Here is a 14,281-nt window from a genome sequence, read left to right on the forward strand (position 1 = left end):
CTTCATCATTATAGGGAGGATCTTACCCATGTCATGAGCTTCAACTGCAGTGGCAAAATCCCCTGGCTTGCCTCTGTGAAAAACGAACTGATTGCCATGAATCTCCGTGACCTTTGGGAGGACCCAGCGCGAGGATGCCAAGCAATCTCGCGCAAAGCCCTGTCAAAAATTTTTAAGGATAGGTCCCTTGCACATTTGATGGACGCTCAAAACAGTGGCACCCTTACTTTGCGATTTTTAGAAATCAAAAATTCATATGCTTTTGAACCTTTTATGGATTTTATCTTCCCTATCCTGGCGAGGAAACTGTTTGTCCAATGGAGGCTTGGCACACTACCCATCAACTCTTTTACATGCAAGTGGTCCAATGCGGACGATAAAACTTGTCCTTGCTGTAACATCCACTTGGAAGACGATCTTCACATTTTGTTTGTGTGCCCCGTTTACCAAAGGCCTAGGAAACGTTGGATAGCGCCACTATGCAAGAACCTAGGGTTCAGAGAGTATGCACAGGCATACAGGATCCTGAAAACCAGTACTCTGGGCCACATTGTGTTCGCTGTTTCCAAATTTCTTATGGCTATATGGTTGATCAGAAAGAAAAAAACTGTTGAAGCCTCTTGAACTTGTAGTGTTTTAACTATTTCCCCGCCGGGCTAGTGGATTTTTATAATATGTATTTTAAAAAAATGTGTATTTTAGTGTATGTGTTGTTTTGTACTGTATCTTTTATGGTCTATATGGCCGAAATAAAGAATTTTTGGATTGGATTGGTATTACATTGATATTTACTTATTATATATAGCTCTCCTACCTTAATATAAAATATGAGACAAAAGTATTGTCAGTACGCTGTATGAATGAGTACACCTCGGCCTCAAATTCTGATGCTACTATTCTTACACCATGAAACATGAATTCATATAAACATACTTCAATATGAGAGGAACACTGTGTAAGTGCAAGATGCTCAATATATAATGGGAATAAAGGACCAAAGAGTTGCATCTCAAAGGACATCTGACATTTTCTCCAGACACAGCCCAGCTCACTTAATGCACAGTCACAATAGACAACACGGCACTATGTTGTGATTTGTCCCTGAGTGAATTATTGGGCCTTGTGCAATTATATTCATCATTACACTGTTCATCGCCTGCAAGTCTGTAAGGTTAACGATAGTGATAGTACAAAAATCCAATCAAGATTTCACCCAGAATTAAGGAAACAAAACATCTGTATTATATCATAAGCAGTTCCTATTTACACCAAAAATAGATGCTAGAATCTGAAGATGTGAATGGTACCACTATTTAAAGCAACAGCAAAATATGTTTTGTCAAGAATAGCAGTGACCCGAGGTCTCTCTATTCCATTAACAGTGCTGAGGAACTCTCCCTGAAATTTGCCATTTGGGGAGTACATAATGACTTTACTTGTCTCGTGAATCGTAACATAGATGTTTCCATCCTCATCCACAGAGACAGCACCTGGTTGGCGACCCTCTAACCCCTTCTCATCACAAGTGCTTATAATCTTGCCACTTTCATTGAACACTATTACATTTCTTCTAAACCAATCAGAGGCAACAAAGTGTCCCTTCCGGTTGCATGTGAGAAACACAAATTTCCTATCATACTCATCTTGAGGCACAATCCTATTCACATGCTCTCCATCTAGATTGTACACTTCTACATATCCTGAAATGCTGACAGCCACTTGCTTTGTGCCCACTGCCGTAATGGCATGGGTGGCTTGGGTGTCTGGTAGAACTTTTTGCCAGACTATCCCACCATCATCATTTACCAGGCAAAGGTTAGAGGCTGCAGAGTAGACTACATATTTCCCTAAGGTAGCGATTCCGCAAGGAGCCTTGTTGTTTGACAATGAGAGCTTGCCCTTCAACTCCCCCTGCAGAGAAAACCTCTTCAAGTTTTTATTTTCTTCATCTGCCACAAGAATTTCTTGTGGACCAGAGAAGCATATTCCTGTTACCCTGGGTCTTTTCTTATCACTATATACCTTAGCTCTAAAGCTGGATAAAAATCGTGGCTTTGGCATAAGACAACTGGGTGTTGGTGAAATGCTAATGGAATCTATTTGTCCTCTTTGAGTTGCAGGTTGGCTGCAAGGAACCATGCCCATTTCATGTGTAGATTGCTGACTGCTGATAAGTGAAAGCTGGAACAATTTGCCTGAGCTGTGCAGGTCTCCAGAGATGACCAGTCCGGCAGATGCCTCTTGCACTGCTCTCCATCTGAAGTTCTGCAGCTGTTGAAGCCTTTCTGTGATCATCTTCTCTAATGACAGAATCTCTATCTCATTCCCTAGACTGAAAACCTTCTCAGCAAATGTCATGGTGCTCCTAGCCACCATATCTTGCAAATCTAGATCTGACCTCAGATGATCTGAGACCTTTTCATGTTCCTTCACAAAGTCATCAAGCTTCTTCTGAATATCTTGTTGATGGCAAAGCAAATGTGTGATCACCTTGGAAGTAGTTTCTTGAACTATTTGCCTAATAGAGGTATCCTGTGCCTTGAGTTTCTGTAAATTCTCCTCCATAGCTGTCTTTACTTTGGAAATGAGCTGCAAGTTTCCTTCCACTCCTTTCAGAAGTTCCTGGATGACAGGCTTGTGGATTTCTACAGCTTCTGAGAGGGACAGGCACTCATGGTTGAAGTGCTCATCAAGTCGACATTCTCTGCAGATGACACTACAACAGGATTTGCACTGGAAGCGTAAGTGTTCACCCTTGTGAATTTGGCATTTCACTGCATGACGCTTTCTGATCTCAACATCATACTTGCCAGCCAAGTAATCGTGGATATCAACAATTTGATGGTCATGGGTCAGTCTGGAGCACCTATGCCCACTAGCACAAGTGTGGCACATATTATCTGAGCAGTCCAAGCAACGGGAGGTAGCATTTTGGTTTATATTGCTCTTGATGAGGGGGCACAATATACATGTCAGATCACTCTCTGAACTAGAATGGACCAGATCCAGTAGGCCATTGATGAAAAAATTTGTCTTGAGACTTCCAGACCCTTGACATACCTCGGTTTCTTCTCGGCACTCAGGACATCTCAGGCGGTTATCCACAATCATTTTTTCTAAGCATGATTCACAGTAAGTGTGTAAGCAGGGTAAGATTTTAGGCTTCTGGAACTTCTGCAAACAGATTTTGCAAGTCAGGAAGTCCTGTGTGAGGGCATCAGACAAAGAAAATTCTCTTTCGGCCATCTAAAATAAAGGCAAAGATGTATTAATGATCTCTATTGAAATATAATCAACAAAAAATGCAATCTGCAACTAGATAGATATCATCATACACATCAATGATGCACAATTCATGCCTTACACAGCTCCATTGGTACAAATTGTTCCCAACACTGTTGTCACTATCAACTGTTGAAATATACAATTCTGGGGGACAGAGAAGGAGGGAGGATTATGAATTAATTTACTGATCAGGAATGTGTGGGTTTGGTGTAGTTCCCGTCGTTCCACTGTACTTCTTACGTCAAATTCCCCATCATCTTGTCTCTCATATTATAATCCTGCTCAAATTTCTAATCATCCCTGTAGCCTTACCTAAACATCTGCCCAAATTTACTGAAATCTCTTATTTCATCCAATAATATCCCTGTTCAAATCCTCTGTCAGCCTTTAGGGCCACCTGACATATTTGATCACATTTACAACTTCTATAACCTTTTTCTTATCCCAACCTACCTGTGTCCACAACTACTGTAAATTATTATCACATTGATCGTCCTTTATCATTTCTCACTGCCTTTACTCCAGCCTGCACGTATTCTCAAATGTAATGCCTCTACCTTATCTTATCCTAGAACATTGCTCAAATGCACTGTTCTCCAATATACCTCATAGCACACATCTTCTTTGTATTTCTCTGTGACCATCCTTGCACTTCTGCATGAAATTTCCTCTACATAACCCCGAAAATTCAAAACCCCAAACAAAATGTGTTCTTTCTCTCCATATAAACTGCAGCGGCTCAGTTACATCTGTGAATTTAGAGCAGACACCTTACTCCATAGTAAATCCCATTTTTTCACCTTGCATACCTTTACCACCTCATGACCAATTGCAACACACTCATTGGAACTGGCCTACACAGTACAACCTTCCTTTACGCATGTTCAGTTTGGTTCTGGTTGGTGAAAGGCAACACTGGTGTAAGGGAGGGAATCTCAAATCTTCTTAAGCAATCAAATATTTGCAAAGAGTGGCAAATCGCCTGTGATGGTCTCAGGGCTCTGGCTTTGCTGCTAGCTTTGTAGTGATCTGTTCATTCAAACAGCCAGGTCAGGAAGGTCATTCCAAGCTTTGGCCACCAGGTGTGAGATACGACTGCTGCTGTTGCTTCGGTGGGTCCAGGCGGTGTCTATGAGGAAGAGGGAGGTGGGTTGTAGGTGACTGGTTGGATGGTGGAAGGTTAAGCATTTGATGATGTAAGCTGGTCCTTTACTAATGCACTGCTTGGCATCTGTGAGTCAACATCTTGAACTAGCATTTCTTCTAGAAAGGGAGCCAGTAGAGCTTCTTAAGGTGTTGTGTGATGTCTGGAGCAAAACAAACTACTGGATGACACGCAATTCGGGTTTCGAAAGCTCCATGGTACGGAGACAGCTCTCATCAAAGCGGCAGATGATATCAGAACCATCAGAGACCATGGAGGGACAGCTGTCCTTATAATGCTGGACCTATCGGCGGCCTTCGACACGGTCAATCATTCCATCCTGATTGACCGTGTCGGAAATCTGGGCATCCGATCCAGCGCTAGGGACCTGCTTACCTCGTTTCTCTCCAGTAGAACTCAGGCAGTTACGTTGGGATCTTTCAAATCACAGGAACTTGCCTTACCTTGTGGAGTCCCCCAGGGATCCTCGCTAAGTCCAACACTGTTTAATATCTACGTGTTGGACTTGGCGAGAGTGATTAAATCCTACCACATGAGCCTTACCTCCTATGCTGATGACACCCAGCTGGTGCTCGCTATCAATAATGATGGGGAACAGGTAGCGGCACTGTTTCAAGAAGGTATGACGGCAATCAAAGACTGGATGCACGCTAACTGCTTGCGGTTGAACTCCAAAAAGACGGAGGTGGTCATTTTTGGCAAAATCACCCCACAATGGTCTCCAGCGTGGTGGCCTTCGTCCTTGGGAGCTTTACCAATTCCATCAGCGAACGTCAGAAACCTGGGTATAATCTTCGATGAGAAGCTTAACTTCGAAGCACATGCCAATCAGACAGTAGCAAATGCGCATCATAAACTCAGACTGATAAAGAAAATAATCCCATTTCTTTCTGATAGCGCCGGAAAAACTGTGGTGAGCACACTTGTGCTGTCCTCCCTGGACTACTGTAACGGCCTATTTACCAATGCACAATCCCGAGTGATCTCCAAGCTTCAAATGATCCAAAACGCCGCTGCTAGACTACTATCCAGGACCCCTAAATTTAAATCAGTCAGTCACACAATTAAGAGCTATCACTGGCTAACATTTAGAAACCGTATTAAATTTAAGGCACTGTGTTTAACTTTCAAAGCGATTCACAATCAAGGTCCAAAGTTTCTGCAAGAGCAGCTCTCAATCTATTGTCCTTCAAGACTATTGAGATCAATGCAACTACATCAATTGGCAGTACCTCGCACCAGAACGGTTACCTGGGGCGACCGGCGTTTCACGGTGTCTGCAGCCAGACTCTGGAACTCTCTTCCGCCGACAATCAGATCGGTCCAATCTCTTCTCCAGTTTAGGAAACAGGTGAAGACATGGTTGTTTAACCAGTAAGGACCCTTTGCCTTATGCTGCTACCACTCAGTGATCCTATGTTGTAATTCAGCGCCAAGACGCCTATGGGCATACGTATGCGCTCTACAAATTGTATTAATAAATAATAAATAAATAAATAAATAAATAAATGTAGGTTTGTCTGAGGAGGACAAGGATGAGTCTGGCTGCAGAGTTTTTCGTCTGTAATCTCCAGCCTGCTGGTCACAAGGGACTGCATGATGGTCTTTCTGTTGTTGACTGGGTTCACCTGAAGATCTTGTGGAGCATGCATATGAGTCTAAGCAGGCGGATGAGACTGCGTTTACCAATTTTTTTAATGGAAGGCTTGCTGTCCACAATGATTCTAAGGTTGAGGGCCTGGTCTGTTGGGGCAGGGGATGGGCCAAGCTCAGTGGGCCACCATGCGTCATTCCATGGAAAATTGTTAGTCCTGAAGATGAGGATTGTGGGATTGTCTGTGTTAAGCTTGAGACAGTTGTGCTTCATCCAGTTGGTGGAATGGTAGAAGTATTCTCTGATGATGGAGGGGTCTTGTGACATCGAGAGGATGAGCTGGGTGACATCAGAGAAGGCGATGATGTTGAGTCTGTGCGATCTGATATTGCTGGCCAGGGGGACCAAGTACATGTTGCAGAGGGTGGGAGAGAGGGATGTTCCTTGGGTAATGCTGCAGATAATGTACTTAGGTTTAGAGGTGAAAGGAGGTAGGCTGAATTTCTAGGGTGGGTTTTAGTTCGCCTGTTAGCCACACCTAGAGGTCGATTCCGATCCGGTAAAAAAAACGTCCGTACGATTCGTATCCGGAGCCCCCTCCGTATGACTCGTACACATGCCGTATGACCCGACGAGTACGATCTGGATCGGGGTATCAGGACGCGATCCGTACTGTCCACGTCAGGTAAGGGCGATTCATACGGAAAAGCGCACAATCACATACACACCATACGGTGCGTACCCCCCATGATCGCAGGAGTATGCACCGTACACCGAGCATACATGGGGTACGGAGCGTACCCCCCATGATCGCAGGGGTACGCACCGTACACCCAGTGTACATGGGGTACGGTGCGTACCAATGCGATCATGGGGGGTACGCACCGTACCCCATGTATGCTGGGTGTACGGTGTGTACCCCTGCAATCGCAGGGTGTACGCACCGTGCACCCAGCGAACATGGGGTATGGTGTGTAAACCCCATGATCGCGGGGTACGGTGTGTACCCCTGCAATCACAGGGTATACGCACTGTACACCCAGCGAACATGGGGTATGGTGCGTACACCCCATGATCGCGGGGTACGGTGCATACCCCTGCGATCATGGGGTGTACGCACCTGACCCCTGCGATCATGGGGAGTACGCACCGTACCCCTGCGATCATGGGGTATACGCACCGTACCCGGGGGGGCCGCTCCGTACCTGTTTCGAGGCAAACTCTGCTTTTACGGCTGTTTTCAGCTCCCGTAGAAAAAGGGTCGTACGGTGCGTACCCGACACGAATCGTACTTGCTGGCTTGGAAAAACCAGCCACGAACCATACGGATGTCGCGTACAGCGGGTTCAGACGGAGACTCGTACGGGTTTTCGAGTCGTACGGTCTCTGTACGATTTGTACGGAGTCCGGCTCCTGGTACGAATCGTACTTCGACATACGTACTCGGGACGTTGCAGGGTACGATTCGTACGGGAAAAACGCTCCGAACGTCTTTTCTGAGCGGTTTTTCCCGAATCGGAATCGACCCCCAAGTGACCATGTCCATGCTTATGCACCGGTGTTACAGATATCCATAAAAGTTTCTGAAAAATGGGTAATACTATGTAAAAAAATAAAGCTTTTGCCTAGTTCTTCCATATGCAAATAGTGATGTTCTTAATGATTTCAGACTTTAGTGGTGGCTAACAGGTAAACTAAAACTCACCCAATGTCAGTAATGGCAAAGACAACACACCAATAGCATTAAATATTAGCACTACATTAAATCGAAGAGTCTCTAAAATTGAGCTTAGATCACAACATCACACACAATGAGACACACACTATGCATTATATATCTACATGGAGCGTGGAGTAGGAAAACCAGTGCACTGTCAATGTTACAAAGATGTGCAAAATGAAGTATAATGTTTGTGAACATATATCTGCAAGGGAATTCATTACACAGGAGCCCAAACTATACATGGAGACAAACATCAGATTCTGTAACCATACTCTGAGCCAATCATTGATGAATCCCATGTGCAACCAATGCTATATGTTTGTGCTACATGGAATATGATGTTTGCCAATATCGAGTACAAGGCACTTCATTACAAACAAGACACCGTACACCTGAATGGAGATAGTGCCAGGTCTGTATACCAAGGAGATTCCAGCGTGGGCAAAAACCACACCATGCTGACATTGCTACTTGGCAACACATGGAATATGAGATTCTCAAATGTAAATAATTATGCACTACTTCAAATATGAGCATCTCTATACCTACCTACATAGAGACACAAACCAAGTGAAGTACACCTGAATAGAAACAATAGAGGTGGTGTACACCTGGATCCAAGCATCTCCAAAAATCAAACAGGCTGTAATGTCCATGAACAGCAATCACAACATATCACCTACATAGCAGGTGGCTACTAGTACATAACCATGTATCTTATTTGCCACATTTTGCAATAGTGAATGTGGCCTTCTAAAACATGTACTGCTCAGAGTGATGTTTGCAAACCTTATATATAAGAGATTCACATCTCACACATTGATATTAAGGCACAGGGAAATTAAATTTGCTCAGGATAATAGCATGTGGAGCCAAGGGCAGACATTGAACCTGGTTCCCAGTATAAATTAAGGCAGCTCTAATCGCTAGGCATATCTGCCTCCAATCAGCTACATGAGATTTGCAAAATATCACCAGTATGAGGGTGCCTAATTTGAGTGCATTAAGCCATTGCAGGACACAATAGTCATTTCTCAGGCCCACTCTCTGGAATGGAATCCTGATTCCCTGCTACCTGTGCTCACTATGATAGGCACAAAAAAGTACCTTTAACATTGGTAGGACAGACATCTGATTGTTCAGTCTATTGAACATGCAATCAGTTCAAGATTATTTAGTCACTAAAGCTACCAAGTGAGCCCGGATTGTACGTTATTGGAAAAATGCACACAGACTAGGAGGTCAGCACTTATCGGCATGTACTAGCTATAGAATTACCAGTTATTAAACTGACAGATTCTGGGATCAAAGGAACCATTAATGGGTTAATGAGCCATTCAGAGTTTCAGTGTACCATCCAGGATCAACCTGGTAGCCATGAACGTCGATTCACCAAAATGCCTGGGGTAACAGAAGTGACATTAAATGCGCTTTTAACCCCCAACAAAGTCACAGGAAGTGACATTGATGAAGCAAGTTTTCGCATATTACGCGACTTGCTTAAATCATGAATCTCGAATAACTTATAATCCTGTAATACAACTGTATGTTTTACTAATTTCCTTTATTTTGGATATGCATGTATCTTAGTGATGCTTGCCTATGTGTTTACTAATACGAATAACCCTTGTCTTAATATGGCCGCCGCTTGGGAATTCTCTACTGCGCATGCGTTAGTCACACTCACGTGACGTGACGTAGTTGCAGTTCTGGTGGGAAATTGTGCGCATGCGTATTAGCCTCTAAAATGGCTGTCTGAAAACTCACATGGTGAAGCTTGCGCAGATGCTCTTGTGTTATTGTTTGTTGCACTAATTCATAATAGCATAGAATATTTTTATGGTAAGAAATATAAGGTGGCTACTCATGATATGTAGTAAAATCATTTATTTCTATGTTTTAATTTGTTTTCGCTTACTTTTCATGTACCGCGGTATTGAGGGTCTGATGCACGGCTCAAGACTCCATATTAAGAGGATAGTCTGCGCATGCCCAAAACTCTAGCTGTGGCATTGACAAGATGCCAACTGAAGGTCCCTGCCAAGACGTGCCTGGGAAGATGCACCTTCACCCAGCCGGAGAAACAGAATTTGTACTGCATTTGCAACAATTGTATACTCTGCTATTGTATTCTGTAGAATAGGTCATGGGAACCCCAAATCTGCTAGGCGGTTCCATAAATGCAAATACGAGCTGGTAGAAGTTTGTTCTGATTGGTGTGTTGACCTTTCCTACTTGGGGACCAATCGAAATTGGGGATTCTGACACTTGCAACATTTGGGGGGTGGTACACTGACCCGAAAACAGTATAACTAGCCTAGGTTTAGCTAGAGAATTTTTCCGACTTGTCTGAATAGCTGACCTGTCACTGACCCAACGCACTCAATAGGTGACTGAATACAGAGCGCTGCGGAGCACTCTGTCCGAATTTGACCATAGACTCTAAGGTTTTACTAAACCTTAAGTGCTGGCAGAGCACTTTGTTGGGGAGTTCGCTAACCCAATCGGGGTTCTGACTGATAGCTGCAGAGAGGGTGGAGCGCAGGTGTTGCTTCCAAACTGCGGGTGCTGGTCGTGCCTTGGTGGTCCTGTCCTGATCCTAATCTGGTTTTCCTGTCCTGTCCTGGGGTGTCCAATCTGTACCTGCTGTCCCATAGATAACTGTCCTTCCTTGGGGTATTTCCTGTCCTTGACTGATCCGTGGCCAGGGTTGGTCTGCACACCTTTCTAGGTAAATATATAGCGAAAACTCATCACTGCATCTTCTATTTTTCTGTCTTTGCTTTAATAAAGACATTTCTTTGCATATGTAAATTTTCCATGCTTCCCGCAACCTATTATAAAAAAGTCGTACAATATATTTTCCTTAGCATGTTCCTATGTTTCCCTACCTTTTAGAACACATTCTCTCCATACTGTTTATGAAACATAACTGTGGTATATACATTTTCCTGAAATCTCATTTTACGTAATGATGCTAGAACTATAGCGTGTTCCATATTTCCCCTCCTATAGATGTATAGGTTTTCCAATCCATACCTTGCAGTATTTTTCCCAAACAGTAAATGTCTAGTTCGTGATCCAAATTTCTAAAATCCATTTAGTAGATCGCATTGTTATAACTTTCTTATAGACTCATAAATGGTTGCCCTGACACTGTTCCTCTATGGTTATGTTCTTTTCGTTATTTTAATTATTGACTGCCTTTTAACTGTAAACTTGATGATTTCCGAATCTGATTCCTAGATAAACTTTTAAAACTTCCCAGTTGTCTGTGATCATTTAATGCAAAATAGAAATAAGTTGGCTTTTGTATTTTGCCTGCCTTTCTTTCACAGCTAGCTCCCTGATCCATTGTGGATCATAGGTACCCGTAACGGTGGATTGGTAAGTCGGGTACAATAGAAATAAGTAAGAAGGAACCAGGGTTGCTGGTAGTAGAGTTGTTAGGTCACCCGATTAATGTATATGATAAATTGGAAAAATTATGGGCCTGGTACGTGTATAGTGAAAATTGTTGGCCGGGTGACCTGCGATCTCTATCAGTAATTTTCTGGTAGCAGAGGTATGGTTAGGGACTAGTTAAAGTTAGGTAGGACTAGTTTAGCTAGATAAGTTGGATGCTGCTAACATTTTATGATAATAGTTTTTTTGCTACTACGAGGGTAATCAGATTGTGTGAATTGATCACTCACGTGAAATGTTTGCTTTGAAAAATTATGAAATGTTTTAAATTGTTTTTCTTATTATTATACTGATACATGTATTAACCCACTCGTTAGTAAAGTGTTTATATGTTTGTTGGGAATCCCCGGGGAATTGAATAGCGAGTGGTGAAGAGAATCCACTTCGCAGTTGAGGTCACTGGCCCAAGGAAGGTTAGTGCAGGTTAGGCAGAACTGGAAGCACTAACTAGGGTTTTCTGAATGTATGTTTGAATAAATGATAGCGACGAGAACGCTGGCAAAACTTCTATTGTGAGATAACCTAGTAAGGATCACACCGGAAGGAGCAGCAGGTTTGTCGGAGCTTGGGTGATAGCAAAAGGGTTCGCTAGTGAAACTTTAGACTTAGTATATATCCCGGAAAGAAGTGGATAAGTCAAAAGAAGTAACAGGTTCCCTAATGCTTGCGTGAAGGGTAAGCGGAAGAGATCTATCCGTAGTGAGTGAAAAGTAAAATGGAAGTAGTTTACTTGCAGTGAAACAAAGCTTTGCTGTCTAGACACTTGGGTACTGTGGCGAATGTGTATTCGTTTGTAAAATAACAAAGCACTTGCACTTTTAGAGAGAAATTAAGTTTCCGCTACCTTGTGAGGGAGGGAGTCAGTTGCGGAGCTGCTCTGACGTCACTTTGTGCCGCACTGGGATTGGTAGACGCAGCGGGTGTGTAGCGGAGCTGGAATTGTAAAGGAGGGGAGAGTGCCGAAGCGTGAGAATCTGTCTCGCGAAAGGCCGCGCACCCATTGGTCGAGATTATTTGAAACCGTGCACTTCATTGGTTGCACGAAAATAAAAAACGCACTTGGATTGGAAGTAATTTGTAAACAGAGTCACTAGCAGAAATCGTATGTGGCACTCGTATAGACCACACACTAGACCTGATCCACGATATTTAGGGTTTGAGAACGATCAGTGGAAAGGGCATAAAACCGACATTATGTACGAAATAAGAGAAAAATATCCCTTGTAAATAAGGTGAAGAATTATTTCAAAAAGGACAAGCCGATTAAAACCAGAGAAGGTGTTGTCATTCCGCCACCTAATACTCCCGCATCTTTCATGATGTTTGATAAAGGGTACCACTCGTGTGTATGGTTGGAAAACTGGGCGGAATACACCAAGGATGACGGAATTTTCGCTTTTCCGTTAGAGGGTACATTCAATGGCAGAATTCTATTTAATTTGAGAACCCGAATGAATGACTTACATCCCAGACCTAGATTAACGCAGTACGAAGCTTTAGAGGAATGGGAGATCGAAGCTTTTGAGCGAGACAAGCACAGAATGGATAAAGGGTTAACAAAATGTTATCCAAAGTTAAAACAAGAGACCTGTGATAAAAAGATGAAACAATGGAGACAGAATATGATTGTAGAAGGGCTATTTCCCATGATGCCAATGGGTGGTCCTCCTGCAGGAGAGAAGAGAACAGAAAAATGCAAACATTGGGTGCCCATGGGGGAGTCGGATGATGAATTATTAGATGACATGTTTATGAGAAGTCCGCCTCCTTATAATGAAGGACACCGACCCTCTAGTGAAGGGGATAATTCATGGAGACCTCCTCCCCAGGAAGAGGCCAGATCAGTAAGTGTAGGAGAGAGTCATCAAATACCTCCGTATAATGAGGGTTTGGGACCTCTAGGTGCTAGAGATAGCTGTCAAAGAGCACCATTTTGTGGGGAGTCAAGATATTCAAGAGAAAGAGACTTCTGCTCTAGTCCTCCCTTCGAGGGTGAGGCAAGGCCTTCCACGTCAGGAATTCCGTTCTCAAGACCCCCGTCTGAGGAAGTACCAAGATCCCTAGGCACAGGAAGTCTGTTCCCAAAACCTAATTACGGTGAAGGACCAAGTGAGACACATCCCACTACCCTGAGTTATGCCCCAACTTTGACCCCGCATGTATTACATGACAATTCATTAGACAGGATACTGGAGGACAGGGAACGAGAGGCTCTAGCTAAACAGAGAGCCGAGATAATTCAGAAGATTTCCCAGTTAAATACAAGTCCTGAAGCCTTGACAATCCCGGTAACTATTGGACCAGTGGTTCCGCTGTATGGGGAGAGACAGGGAAGTCCGAAGACTCCAGTTATTACTCCAGTTGTAGCACAGCCAAGACCGGAGCCCTAATTGTGGATGTAAGTCCAAGGGGTCGCTTACTACTTATCCTACCAGCGTGTAGCCCCAAAGCGTTGTAGTCCTTGAAGTCAGCATCAGCGAGTGCACCTCTGCCTGGGTCTTGAGGAAAAAATCAGTCGCGTTGGCCATCCCTGGACACGTGTTTCGAGGTTGTTGCCTCTCGTCAGCAGGGAGTAGGAATGTATATAGGGGTGCTGCGTAGGCTGCCAAAAATATCTTCAGGTCTGGTACCGCTCGTGGCACGTAGGAGCGTAACCCGGGCTCGTCAGCCCCACCGGCTCAAGGGAGCCTGAATGTAAAAGTAAGTCCAAGGGGTCGCTCACTACTTATCCTACCAGCGTGTAGCCCCAAAGCGTTGTGGTCCTTGAAGTCAGCATCAGCGAGTGCGCCTCTGCCTGGGTCTTGAGGAAAAAATCAGTCGCGTTGGCCATCCCTGGATACGTGTTTCGAGGTTGTTGCCTCTCGTCAGCAGGGAGTAGGAATGTATATAGGGGTGCTGCGTAGGCTGCCAAAAATATCTTCAGGTCTGGTACCGCTCGTGGCACGTAGGAGCGTAACCCGGGCTCGTCAGCCCCACCGGCTCAAGGGAGCCTGAATTTAAAAGTAAGTCCAAGGGGTCGCTCACTACTTATCCTACCAGCGTGTAGCCC

The 14,281-nt window shown here is 44.0% G+C and overlaps 1 protein-coding gene across 1 annotated transcript in view; it reads right to left on the reverse strand.

Annotated features, from left to right (window-relative positions):
• Positions 1–1,219: 1,219 nt before the first annotated feature.
• Positions 1,220–14,281, reverse strand: part of TRIM56 (tripartite motif containing 56) — a 127,321-nt gene continuing 114,259 nt past the window's right edge. Inside the window, exon 2 of the mRNA XM_078668457.1 lies at positions 1,220–3,246. Within this exon, the coding sequence (XP_078524583.1) occupies positions 1,282–3,246 (1,965 nt within the window). The 3' untranslated portion in view covers positions 1,220–1,281. The remainder of the gene's footprint in view (positions 3,247–14,281) is intronic.

This window comes from Lissotriton helveticus, chromosome 12 (assembly GCF_964261635.1).
Source record: "Lissotriton helveticus chromosome 12, aLisHel1.1, whole genome shotgun sequence".
NCBI lineage: Eukaryota > Metazoa > Chordata > Amphibia > Caudata > Salamandridae > Lissotriton > Lissotriton helveticus.